The following is a 13463-nucleotide window of genomic DNA, read 5'->3' on the forward strand; positions in this document are numbered from 1 at the left end:
ATAATGATGGAATAGGTCCAGAGGAATGCCACAAAAATTATTATGGGGCTGGAACACCTCTGCTATGAAGACAGGCTGAGGGAGCTGGGGTTGTTCAGCCTAGAGAAGAGAAGGCTCCAGGGAGACCTAATAGTGGCCTGCCAGTCCCTGAAGGGTGAAGGGGGCTACAAGAAGGCTGCAGAGGAACTGTTTGCAAAGGCCTGCAGTAACAGGTCAAGGGGCAATGGCTTCAAACTAGAGAGGAGCAGATTTAGATTGGATGTTAGGAACAAGTTCTTTAGCATGAGGGTGGTGGAACACTCCAACAGATTGGCCAGGGAGGTAGTTGAGGCCCCATCCCTGAAGATACTCAAGGTGAGGCTCTATAATATAGTCTCTGAGCAACCTGACTTAGAGGAGGATGTTCCTGATGACTACAGGGGGGTTGGACTAGATGACCTTTGGATGTCCCTTCCAACCCAAATCATATTATGATTTTATGATTACTAAAACAGAGAAGACACTATATTGAGTTTTGTTGTCTTCTACAGCTATCTGATATCATAGAAGTTTTTAAGGTCTGTTTATATATTCCTCCACCTAGAATTTTCCAATTAACAAACCAGCTTTCCTATAAAACAGCCATTCCCTGAAAAGTTAAAAACTGAGCTAATTAAAATGTTTCTCAATTATCATCCTCAAAATTTGTCACTCCTATTTCATAAACTGTTGTTGCCCTCTAGTGTTCAAGCACAGCTTGGAAGTACCCCTCCAGAAAGATCCAGACAGGTGATCTAACAATTCCCTCTTTGGTCTTCACCCAACAAGACATATGACAAAAAAAGGAAGTGTTTCAGTACACCTGCCTAAAACCTGCTTTTCTTTGCTCAAGCACCAAAAAAAAAAAAAAAAAAAAAGTAAAAAATATTTCAAGTTGGTTGTTTCACTCAAAAATTGTGACAGGCCACTCAGCTTGGGGTCCTCACCCACTTAGGCATGGTACCCATGCAGCTCTCTGCTTTACTTCTGCCATTCACCATGCTCAGTACATATTGGAGGGCATGTTTCTAATGATATTAGCCAAATACATGCCCAGTGCTCTGACTGACCCCAGGATATGATTGCCTGCTCTTAAATCTATCTCTACTGTACAATAACTGTATTAATTTTTGCCACTCATCTCTCCCTCCAACAGATTAATTGCAGCAGAAATGTACAGTGAGGATTCAAGGTTTGTTCTCAGCACTTCTCCTGCCGTTAGTTGCCACGATGGCACCAGGAATCACAGAACCATAGAACCATGCTGCACGGGTACTAAATCTATAAGGTGAGCTTCTATTCGAATCACTGATCTCATCAGAGTACAGATTAAGCTCTTTAAATGTTTTTTCCCCTCAAATATAAGGCCTTCTTGGTTTAACTTGGATTCGAGTGTTGATTTTCAGGATTTAGTCATAAATCAAAAATTATGGACATAGTTGAGAGCAGAAACAGCAGCTCCCTGCCCTGCCAAAGCCATTTCCTGTTTTCCCATTAGCACCCACAAAACAAATCTATCCTCTGCTGAGATTTCAGTATCTACTGTTACATTTCAGAGTGGTTGTCTCAAAAAAACAGTTGCTCCTCACAATATCATTCTCTCTTCCCATCACACATCAGCATACATTCCATTGATCAAGTAATCCAACCTGGTATAATGCCTCTTCTGAAGGGATTCATACATTTTCTTCCCTGTCAGTGCAATAACTAGCAATAAGAATATCACCCCAAAAAGCAAAGCTGCTATAAGGCTGATTTCTTCACCCAGCTCAATGACACCTTTCCCTCTCAGAACACTCTCTAGCAGGTTGCTTTCCGAGTCAGATGGGTCATAACCCCCAGGGTTGTTTTGGGAAGATGTGAGGGAATCCTTGGTAGACAGACAGAAATCTGAAGCAGAGAGGAGAGAGGCATGACTGGTATGGTTGGAAGAGACACCTGTTGGCTCGGGAGGAAAGGCTGAAGTTCTTTGCCCTGACAGGGCAGTAGCAGATCTGGAATTTGTGGTCACCTGCTTGGTTGTAGAAGAAGTTGGTATGTGTCTGGAAAGAGGAACATGAGTAACAGTGATGCTGGTGGCTGGGAGACCAGACTTAGCTCCAGTGGTCCCAGTAGGCAGAAAGGTAGCTCTGGTGGTGGAGGTGGGGAGAGCAGTAGGTTTAGTATCACCAGTAGGCAGAGATGTTGTGTGAGATTGCAGCTGTGTGGTACTTGTGGGCAGAGGAGTAGGAGCAGTACTGCTGGGTTCAGGAGCTCTAGACTGAGTGGTGGGGAACAAAGCAGATGGGGTTCCAATTCGAACAGCAGAAGACATATTTGGTGGCAAGTTCTGCCTTGGAACAGGGTCTAAGTTCTCAGGATGCTTTGCACTTTGAGACTCAGGAAGAACTGTATGAAATTCACTGTGGTCTAACTGCTTGCTCACATGCTTCTGGAGTTCTGATTCGTAAGGAAAGACAGCAGCAGCAGGATTCTGATGGCCAGGCTGGCTGTGAGGAATAAAGGCTCCAGCATCCAAAGACAAAGAATGCCCATCTGAAGAAAGATACTCACTTTTGAAAGATGGATCCTCTGGGACAGGGGTGTCTGGGAACAGAAAGGCAATAGCAGTATTTCATTATTTAATCCATTTCTGATTAGCAGAAGCTTACTGTATGCTTCTAAGAGAGATCTAAGGGGGTGTCCTGAAGGGTCAAACCCCCAAACATGCCCTAGCCCAGACAACAGGCTAAGCGCCACCTGCAAATGTGCTAACCTGGACAGTTCCTGGGGTCCAGATGGCCAAGGTAAACGTATAGCACGTATGATTAACATTGTAAGCACCTGTGAATGTGCAAACCTGGACACTTCCTGGGGTCCAGATAAACATGTACCATGTGTAATTAGCTTTGTAACACAGCTGTGAATTGTGTGTGCCCCTGTCTACAAAGCACCTGCAGCATGCTGTATCATCATCCTCAGTTTGCTCACCTGTGGAGCAGCTAGAAAAGCACAGAGCATGCAGGTAGCGCTCAAAGGATGGGTAGAAGGAGCTCAGGGATGAGGAGTTAAGTTATCACTGCTGCTCTGCAGCACTCGTTAATTAACATACCTGTCTGCATTAACTAACTCTACTCCACATTTTCTGTACCAAACATTGATTTTGTAGTACTCTTTGTCTCCAGTTTAGGCTACCAAGTTCCCAAATGCAGTTGCCCCAATCTGTCACATGTGAGGTAGAGCTGGGGTATGAGGTTAGATATGCTTGTTGCTAAGAAAGAACACAGGCACTACACAAGTCAACCCTTAAAAAGAGATTGAAAAAACCAAAGTGATACAGCTGATATCTCCAATCCACTAAGCTGCATTACGAAACAAACTTCAGGTCATCTCTCTTAAAAAACAAACTAAACACCTCCTGAGTGTACTTGGTAGAACCTGGGTGGGGTGGAGAAGACGAAAGTGCATGAACAGCAGAACCCAGAAATATCATTTCCTTTTTAGCAAGAGCTCTTTGCAACTGGAACCAGGAAGTGTTTTGGTTCCCAAGCCATAGGATGTTTCCATTAGTTAGCAGGGTCAGGATGTTATTCCAACTGGGAAGCTAAGCCCACACAGGAGCTCACCACACACCTGCCCGTCCATCTCCAAAGCAAAAAAGCAGCATTTTCAAATTACAGTGCTGGCAAACACACAAGCCCCAGATATTTTCTGGTTACCACTGAAAACTCAGAGGTGCAAAAGTCATCTAGTGTGGAGACTGGTGGTTCTAACTATCATTTACCTCTCGTTATCTTGTAGCTGACGAGTCCTGTTGCTGGTTTCATTGGACAAGCCTCTGCACTCGGGCAGTAAAAGAGGTAGCAGTTTGGCTGCGTGCTTGTCCTTCGAGCATCAAAAATCAACAGATTACACTTCTTGTCTCCTGCAAAAAATGGTAAATACACGTTTCAGCCATGAGAACTTTTATGGCACTTTGATAACGAGCTTTAGTTTGTTAAATTGTTTTTTTCCTCATGAGAGCAAGAGAAAAGCTACGAGTGTGTAACATTCCTACAGGAAATCAGCCCAGGAGTGCAAAAGAATGGCTCAGGGCCAATATACAAAGGGTCACACCTTCCTCTTCCTGCACAGATGAGCTCAGGGAAATAATGACTCTAATCCCTCACCACACCAAGCACCATTTTATATAATAATTTATCACTCACAAATCCTGATAAATCTGAAAACCTCCTTGATATCCTCATGGGGAAGGAAATTGTTTATACTCCTATCACAGCCCAGGAATTGTTTGGCTTGTTGCTGTTTGTGAGGGTCATCTTTTACCACTGTCATTTCTACTTGCTGCTCTACCTCCTACTGCTCCCAGAGCTTGCTGCAAACCATCAGTCTTGGAGAAAGGTAAGAACTTTGATTTTTTGCTAAAAAGAAACATAGCACAAAACATCACTTTGCAGGTTAGGCATCTTAACACTTTGGGGATCTGAAAGGTTTTGACACTTAAAACTACCACTGTTTCTTTGCTGCAACCATTTTCCTGAGCAGTACCCTGGGCACTACAGGGTTTTGCATTAAGATCCAAAATCCCCCTTGGCCAAAAAGGATAGCAGCCACAGGCTGGTACCAGTCGCAGCATGAATGGAAGGGCAGATGAGTATTTCTGTGCTGGATACAGAGAACAGCCTTGTCCCTTCTGCTTCAGTACCATGCGAGCCCAAACTTCAGAGGCAATTTCCAATTGTTTGTATGTACTGAAAGACCAAAGCCAGTTACCTGAGAGCTTTTCCCCCGAGCAGCAGGCATGAACGCAAGCCGCTGGGCTTGGGGCGTGCAGTGGCTCTGCGCCCCTGACGCCTCTGGGCAGAGATAAGTTGATATCGATGATGCTATTTTCCATTTTCTCGGCGGAGCACTCTGCACTCAGGGAAGGTCCGGCCATCACCCAGGTGATCATGAGCAAGCAGAGCGGCCACCGCCTGCGACCAGGAGACATGGTCACTCGGCTGGGGTCCTCGCTGGCCTCGGGGCTCCCCTTACCGCAGGCGTGCCGGACCCTCCTCCGCCACAAACCGGATTTGCCGGCAAGCTTCCTGGAGCGCTGGTAGTCGGGGAAGCCGCCGCCGAGATACCTCCTCTGCTCCCGGGGCGGGGATGCGTTCCTAGGGGCCTCCTTCAGGCCGCCTCTCCGCCGTCCGGTGGCGGAAGGGTAGCGGCGAGGGCCAGGGCGGCAAGGCAAGCACGGAGGAACGGCGGACACCCCACTGCCCCGGCACGTCCGGGAGGAGGGGCCGCGGGGGAGGCGGGCCGGGGCCGCCTGCCTGCCCTGCTCTGCTCGGCGGAGTCGCGGTGGTATCCCAGCCTCTTGAGCTGCTCGCAGGCCCCAGGGGCTGGTAGCCGGCGTCAGGTGTAAAGGAAGTACAACCTGGTGGAACTCTTCAGGTCGAGGTGATGGTCAGGCTCATGCAGTTCTGCTTGCTGCCTTGGCCTGTCTCATCTCCGACTGAGATCTGCTTTTGGAGGCTGTAATGAAGGTCATTAATATCCCTACCCTGGCCTAAGTGAACAAATATATGTTTCAATGTCTGCTAACTGAGGAATCCTGGTCAAATCATAGCCAAGCACAGTGCACCTGGGAGCTTATGGTTAGGACTGTCTCCTAGGAGCAGACTGGAGGCTTTGCCATTCTTCCCTCAACAGCCTCAGTGGAATTGCTTGCTTAAATGATGTTTTTCCTTGGAAATTTTTCATTTCCTTTTTTTAAAAAAATATTTTCAGAGCAGTATTTACGAGTAAAAGTGGCACAGAAAGCAGAGTGCAACGAATTAAAGGATTGTAAGATATAATCCTTTGCTTTCAGGTCACTCATCCTTAAGAGTTATGAGAGTCATAGAACACTAGGGGTTGGAAGGGAGCTCTGGAGATCAAGTCCAATACCCCTGCCAGAGCAGGATCACTGGGGCAAGTTGCACAGGCAGGCATCCAGATGGGTCTTGAAAGTCTCTATAGAGAAGGAGACTCCACAAGTTCTCTGGGCAGCCTGCTCCAGTGCTCTGACGCCCTCAAAGTAAAGATTTTCCTCATGTTGGGGTGGAACTTCCTGTATTCCAGTTTGTTACCCCTTGCCCTACACAAGGCACCAGTGAAAAGAGACTGGCCTCTCCTTGACACCCTTCAGACATTTGTCTTCTCTTCTCCAGACTAAACAGCCCCAGGTGTTTCAGCCTTTTCTCAACAAACAGATGTTCCAGTCCCTTCATCATTCTTGTAGTCTTGCTTCCTCCTGCCCGGGGGTGTTGAAGGCCAGGTTGGATGAAGCTTTGAGCAGCTGAGTCTATTTGAGAGGTGTCCCTGCCCATGGTGGGGAGGTTGGAGGAGATGATCTCTGAGGCCTTTTCCGGCCTGAGCCATTCTAGGAAACTATGGAAAAAAAAAAAAAACTAGAGAGTTGCGCTGTTTTGCTGGCCACCAGCTCTCCGAGTCCCCCGTCGGCGCTCGCTGCGGCAGGCCCAGCTCACTAGAGGCCCAAGTACAGGGCCGAGACCCGCGCTGACCCAGACATCTGGCCAACACCACCCCATCCCGCGCTCTCCTTATTTCGCGCCACCCTGTGCCGCGGCTTCTAAGCGGAGCCCCGCCTGCCCGCCGTGCCGTGCCGGGCGGGGCCTGCCTGTGACCCGGGCGCAGACGCCGGCTGGCGTAGCCGGAAGCCCCGTGGGCGGGCAGCGGTGGCGGCCGCGGGAGCGGCGCTGCCCCCAGCGCTGCAGGAGCAGCTGGGGGAGGAGGTGGAGGAGGAGGCGGCGGCCGGTGGCCCTGCTGCCATGGGAGCGGAGCAGAGCGCAGAGGCCGAGAGCCGGCCGAGAGAACCCAACACCTCAGGTTAGTACCCGCCGCGTTCTGGGCCCGCTGGCTGGCGGCAGCCGGGGGGGCGAGGGCCCGGGCCTGGAGCAGCGGGGATAGCGATGGGAGGGGTGCGTGGTGCTCTGACGGCGCAGCGTCCCGCTCCGCTGCAGGCGAGGGGCCGAGGCGGTCTCTGTGGTGACAGGAACGGCTTTTTCTTTGCGAGGCAGCAGCCGGTGGGGGCTCAGACCTTTTTCTGGGGAGTGTGCGGAGCCCGCTTAGGGGGGCGAGTGGGCCACCACCCACATGGAGAGAGGCAGAGCCGGCGAGGTGGGTGTGCCCCAGAGACCGGGCTGGGACCGATCTCACTACCGAGGCACGGGAGGAAAGTAACAGGGTGCGGAGCTTGGATGGAGAGTAATCAGGAGGATGACAGTGTTGCGGGAGTCTTAAAATCTGCTGTTATCTGATACTGAAAAAGCTTTGCTGAGCATAATATATTCCTGGAAAGGGGGTGAGAAGGGAGCATGCAGCCCTTCAGTGATTTCGGTAATGTGTTCATACTACAAAAAAAACGTATCTGCAGTATGTTAAACATTGTCTCATTCATTGAAGGTTGAATTGTGATGGAAGGTGCTTATTAATTCACTTGTTCCCTTTCCCTCTTATACCTGTCCAGCAACTCCATCGCCAGCCAAGCAACGAGCAAAAATGGATGACATTGTGGTGGTAGCCCCAGGAACGCAATCCTCCCGGAACGTCAGTAACGATCCAGATGTCATAAAACTGCAGGAAATTCCAACTTTCCAACCGCTTTTGAAAGGTGAGTGATTGCTCTTACTCTGGTTGTGTGCTGTGTGTTGGACACTCGGTGAGCGAATGCTTTTTGATTATTTCTGGCCTGCTGTGCTTGCTTGTGTTGCGTCTAGCACTTGTGCTTTGTAGGCCTGCTGTGGCAGAGAAGAAGGAGCTGGGATGCTGCGTCTTCCCTGCCAGTGGAAGGACTCTTGATTTTGTTTCATTTTTGTGTGTGTGTGTGCTGCATGAGGACCTTGGGACATGACTAGGAGCGGTGCAACCTCTGATAGCCGAGTGGGCCGAATGTTTGCATTTACTGGGTACTGCTGGAGAGGGGACTAGATGTGTGCAGCACAGCCTGCTGCTGCTGGCAGAAGGGAAGGGTAACAAAGCTGGTGAAGGGTCTGCAGAACAGGGCTGGTGAGGGGTGACTGAGGGAACTGGGGTTGTTTGGTCTGGAGAAGAGGAGGCTGAGGGGAGACCTCATTGTTCTTTATAGCTACCTGAAAGGCGGTTGGAGTGAAGTGGGGGTTAGTCTCTTCTCCCTAGTATCAGGTGGTAGAAGGAGAGGAAATGGCCTGCAATTGTGGCAGGGGAGGCTTAGGTTGGATACTACGAAAAATTTGTTTCCTGAAAGAGTGATCAGGAGGGATTGAAATAGGCTGCTCAGGGAGGTGTTGGAGGTGTTCACTGTCTCTGGAAGTGTTCAAGAAACATGAACATGGCACTTCAGGATGTGGTTTAATGGCCACGGTGGTGTTAGGTCGATAGTTGGACTCGGTCTTAGAGGGCTTTTCCAACCCAAACAAATCTATGATTCTATGAAACAGAAATATTTTGGGGGCTGGTGCTGCCATCCCTCTTGACCAAGGAAAGAAGAGTGTATTTGTTACACTGTTGTGTTGTAGGTTTTTTTGCTTGAGCTCTCCAGAGGATGATGCAGAAATCTGTATATTGATTCATTCCTGACACTTTGCCTGCAGTTCTAGAGTGGACTGTAAGATTGCTGATGTTGGTGGAACATTCATGTCAACAGCAATCATTATGTGTGGGTAGAACGTGCTTTGTCTGAGTCCTGCCTTGTACAAAAGGAAGAATCAGGACCTCACCAGTGGCAGTTTGGAATGCAAATGCCAGAACCCAGATCCACAGAAGAAGGAAGTTTTAATCCCGGAGTCCCATCTTAGAAGATGCATTAATATTTGGCACAGGGGTTGTTGTATGTATATAAGAGCATGATGAGGAAGAGTTTCAGTTCCACCCAGCCTCCAAGTGTGATGAGCAAACCTGGTCTGCATAAGAGCTGTGGAAGTCCTGGGAAGCAGGAAGGACTGGCCATCACTTCTAGAGATGATGTACCTGTATAGGTGTCTGAAGAGCAAGGACACAGAGTTTGAGGTAGGAAGTGAGAAAGGAGAAATAGCAGCATCTATGTGTCTGAGAGAGATTGGAAGGCACTGCCTTAGATGGCCAGTCCAGGTCCTTTAACTCCTAAACATGCATGCATTAAATTGTTTGATAGGAAGTCATTTTGGTCTCTGTTGTTCTTGCTGGTCTTACTTTGCACCTGAAGCTGTGCAGGAATGATAGAAACATCTAGTTCTGTGAGTCGGTCTGGTAAGAGTCTCTTGAGCTGTGGTGACATCTGGTGACTGCTCAGGAGTACGGCACACTGAGTCACAGTCATTTGTGTGAACAGCTTTTCCAGCCTCAAGTGCTTACTCCTTGAACCACAGAACTGTGATACTCATGTTCACTACAGAAAGCAATGTGGTCTGTTGAGTGAGTCGAGTCTTGAGACGCCCCAGGTCTCACATAGGCTGGCTTGAGAAGCTGTTCACTTTCAGACTGGTTTCTTCTCTGTTTTGTTCATGTTTTCATGTTATTGATCATGTTGCTGGAATGGATGAAGAAAGATACTGGAGATCCTTTAGGAGTTAATCCTAAAAACCTGTGTCTTGTAATCTACCAGGCTGGAGAGCTGAATTCATAGCTTCATTGTTCTTTTCAGTTGGATAAGCAAAGGCAAGGGGTTTCATTTTGCTTTTATATCTTGAAAGAAGCCTAATAATTGATGGGCTGGGGAAGCACATAGTGATGAAGAGCCTGCCTGTTCTTGAGAGACAAAGCACTCATCTTTCCTAGCCATATTGAGTTGAGCTTGAGGTCAGGGAAGCTGGAGGGCTCTAGAACTGGACATCCTTGTGTGGAAGAACATGTTGGTGTTGTCTGTTGCATCTGTCATACTGTATTTACTTTGACTTCCACAGTCCAGATTGCACCTCAGGGCTGCAGCTGGGTCTCTCTGAGTAATGTTTGCCTCCTTCCAAGTACTGTCATTGTTACTGAGCATGCACAATAAGCAGTGCTTTAAGCATTTGCTGATTCAAGTGTTTTGAACCTGTTGGACATGGGCATTTCATGGGGTAGGTGCTACTGTCTTGAAGTGGTTGTGTAGCACCTACTATGGTGAGTCAAGGACTGGAATGTCTCTTGATGCCAGGGACTATATTCTCTGGTGGTATACTCATGTGGGCAGAAAGATAAAGCTTTATAGCTCGGGCATTTGCAGCTAACAGCAAGCTAAAGCTGCATTTTCGTTTTGATGCAATTAATACTAATGTCTGCTATGAAAATTGTCATTAAATATCATTTTAAAATCCATCCCATTTGTATATGCAAAGTCATTTTGCTATGATGTAAAATACACGGTGCTGTTCATCATGTCTGTTCTCTGGAATCTGGGGCTGCTGTTTTTCACACAGTAATTATTATCCATCTCTTAAAATGAAATCTAATGTCTGGTCCACGCTTGCGCAGAGCAAGAAAAATCATCTATATTCCAGTAGCACCAGGGCTGTTTGGGTTGGAGGAGACCTTTAAGATCGAGTCCAACCATTCTCCAACTCATCCGGTGCTAAACCATGTCCCTCAGCACCACACCTCTGCCTCTTTGAAACACCTCCAGGGATGGAGATTCAACCACCTCCCTGGGTGTTTGGGAACCCTTTCAGTGAAGATAAGTCTTGCAAGGACTGAATGGAAGTGGTTGGACTTGATGACCCTAAAGGTCTTTTCCAACCCTAATGATCCTGCAAAAGGGGAGAGTGTCCCACACATGGTGGGTTTAGGGAAGCATTCCAATGGATGCCTGTTGTGTTGCCATTTGTAAAGGTCAAATCCTCATCCCACCCAAAATGAAGCAAATGAAGTGCCCCATTGTTGTTCTCCAGCAACTGCTGTATGTTTGGGGTGTTTTACATATTTTTTTTTCCCCTGTACATAAAAAACTTTCTCTTAGAAATGGTGACAGGAATCTTCAGTGCTTGATGAAGCAAGACTTTTTTGTTTTAATTAAGATCTGTTATTTAAGTGAGGAACAGCAACAGAGGAAGCCTTCAGTCTTCTCCACGGTCACAAGCATTCCCTCTAGAGACCTATTTGTAGGTGATGCAGGCGAAAATGTGATGTGCTATTTCTTCCCCTTATGAAGCCTCTTAAAGATGTTTACATGAAAATGAAGCTGCTGTCTGTTCAGTGTCCCAGGTTCTTGCAGTCTGTTCACAGCATGAAGTAATCACCCGTTGTGTATAAAGCCCAAGTAATCTTCTCTGAATAACCCAAAAGGGTGATATTTTTGTAGCTGATGAGCACAGCAGCCCATCTTGTGGCAGGGTTTGGGAAAGAAAACCCTCCAAATGCAGTTTTCTGTGTGGTCATGACTATGGAAGGTTGAGAAATGTAGGGTTTATCTCAGAAATGCTCTTACTAGACCTGTAAAGTATCACTTTTGACCAGGGATTTAGCTTTTATGACCAAGGGATCCTCTTTGAGGATGGAGGACTGCTGGCAAGAGATGGAATCCATTTGACAAAGTGTGATTACAGCACTTCTACCAACAAGTGGACCAACCTGAATCCAAGAGTGCAATATTAGAAATGTTTAAGGACTACATTGATAGGGCAATGCCAGTTGCAGCAGACCAAAGCTTCTTTGTCCTCAAATGGTATGCATTTTTTTATAGCTTAAGCTCATATAGGTGGAATGCTAAGGTTGATGTTTGAATGTTAACGGTAAAAACCTTGTGCAGAAAATTGTCCAGTAAGATTGTTAGACTTGGCTTCCCCACCACCTTCCCACCCTTAGGAGACTTGGTTGTTCAAAAGAGTGCTCCCATGTCTGTTTACACATTCTGTATTAAATAACCACAAGCCAGAAAGCATTCAGAGCTCAGAAAAAGGGAACGGGAAATGGGATCCGCACTGCTTCCTTCACTCCGGCTCTCCCCCTTTTTGTTTATCTACCTCCTTCTTTGTTATTCTTTGGCCATGAGTTCTGAGCTAAGGGGTTCCAAACAGCCTTTGACAGGAGAGAGGTGCTGTTGAGATGCTGCTCAGCCTTCATAAAGCTGTGGTCATCCTTGACACACTGCAGCAGGATTTTGACAAAATGCTGGAGCAGGCTGCCCAGAGAGGTTGTGGAGTCTCCTTCTCTGGAGACTTTCAGAAACCACCTGGGTGAGTTCCTGTGTGACCTGCTCTAGGTGATCCTTCTCTGGCAGGGGGGTTGGACTGGATGATCTCTGGAGGTCCCTTCCAACCCCTAACATTCTGTGATTCTGAGAAGTTCTGAAGATTGTGCTGCAGTGCTGTGAGTGCTCTTTGTGGGCTGGTGTCTTGGATGCACGTGAAGTTTCTTGGGGTTTTCTTCTTGTGCGTGTGAGTGGTTGAGTTCCCTGAGTACTTTTACCTGTCTTCCGTGCATCTACTTCTCTTATGTTCCAAAATTATTACTAATACATAATGTTTGTTAATTCCTTAACTTCAGAGAAGACACTTGATATGCCCTGGTTTGCCTTGGTCTGTTCATTACATGTTGAAGGGCAGAAGTAAATGCATGTGCTGGTGTGAGAGGTATTTTGTTAATGAGGTTAAGAGCAAATAGTAAAAGTATTAGGCTGCTGTTTGACCTCTGTGGTTTGGTTTTGTTTTTTTTCCTTCCTTAGCTGATGCATATAAAAAGTACACTCTTGAATCAAATGTGTTGTGGTTTTAACCCCAGCTGGCAACTACAACAGCTGCTTGCTCGTTCCTCCCCTACATCCCCCCTGCTCCACCTCAGTGGGATGGGGAGGAGAATCAGAAAAAAAAGAGTGGCTGAAGATAAGAACAGTTTAATAACTGAAATAGAATAAAATATTCTGCTAGCAGTAGTAACGAAAAGGAAGACAACAGAGGGAGATAAATAAACCCCAAGAAAGACAAAGTGGTGCACAGTGCAGCTGCTTACCACCCACTCCCCATGCTCAGCCAGTCCCTGAACAGTCCTGGCCCACTCTTCCCAGTTTAGATCCTGTGCATGGTGCCATATGATATGGAATATCCCTTTAACTAGTTTTGATCTGCTGTCCTGGTTGTGTCCTCTTTCAGCTTCTTGTGCCCTTCCAAGCCTTCTTGCTAGCAAGATCTGCGAATCTGAACAATGATTTGACTTAGTGCAAATACCACTTAGCAGGAAGGGAAAACATCCAGGTATTATCAACGTTATTCTCATACTAACTCCAAGCCAGCAGTATGCCAGGTGCTAGGAAGAACATTGACTCTATGCCAGGACAAAATGGGAGGGCACAGCAGCAAAAACTCGGTGCTGCAGGGTCCTTTCTCCCTTTCCTGGTTTACTGTCCTTTACCCCGCAGTCCTTTGTGGGTGTGAATACCGAGACTTGGGCAGCCTGCAGTCTAGGTGACTGCCACAGGGTGTCAGTGAAATACAGAAGGAGCAGTGGATGTGGTCCTAGAGGGCTGGGAACCTTGCTCACATAATGTGTGATCA

The 13463-nt window shown here is 47.4% G+C and overlaps 2 protein-coding genes across 2 annotated transcripts in view; one reads left to right on the forward strand and one right to left on the reverse strand.

Moving 5' to 3' along the window:
• Positions 1-1627: 1627 nt before the first annotated feature.
• MANSC1 (MANSC domain containing 1) lies at positions 1628-4990 on the reverse strand. The gene is made up of 3 exons (XM_054399875.1): positions 4771-4990; positions 3782-3922; positions 1628-2604 (listed from the first exon to the last, which is right to left on the reverse strand). Exons 1-3 carry the CDS (start codon positions 4988-4990, stop codon positions 1628-1630), a joined length of 1338 nt encoding a protein of 445 aa, XP_054255850.1.
• Positions 4991-6815: 1825 nt separating this feature from the next.
• Positions 6816-13463, forward strand: part of BORCS5 (BLOC-1 related complex subunit 5) — a 56434-nt gene continuing 49786 nt past the window's right edge. The window contains exons 1-2 of the mRNA XM_054399836.1: positions 6816-6873; positions 7514-7657. Coding sequence (XP_054255811.1) covers positions 6816-6873; positions 7514-7657 — 202 coding nt within the window. The remainder of the gene's footprint in view (positions 6874-7513; positions 7658-13463) is intronic.

This window comes from Indicator indicator, chromosome 3 (assembly GCF_027791375.1).
Source record: "Indicator indicator isolate 239-I01 chromosome 3, UM_Iind_1.1, whole genome shotgun sequence".
NCBI lineage: Eukaryota > Metazoa > Chordata > Aves > Piciformes > Indicatoridae > Indicator > Indicator indicator.

Bases quoted from the DNA above. Each gene is read 5' to 3' on its own strand.
- MANSC1 (XM_054399875.1), bottom strand. From the start codon at position 4,990: ATGTCTCCTGGTCGCAGGCGGTGGCCGCTCTGCTTGCTCATGATCACC. The intron at 3,923-4,770 runs GTAACTGGCTTT...CATTTTTTGCAG, and splicing joins CTCGGGGGAAAAGCTCTCAG to GAGACAAGAAGTGTAATCTG. The intron at 2,605-3,781 runs GTAAATGATAGT...TTCTGTTCCCAG, and splicing joins CAGCTACAAGATAACGAGAG to ACACCCCTGTCCCAGAGGAT.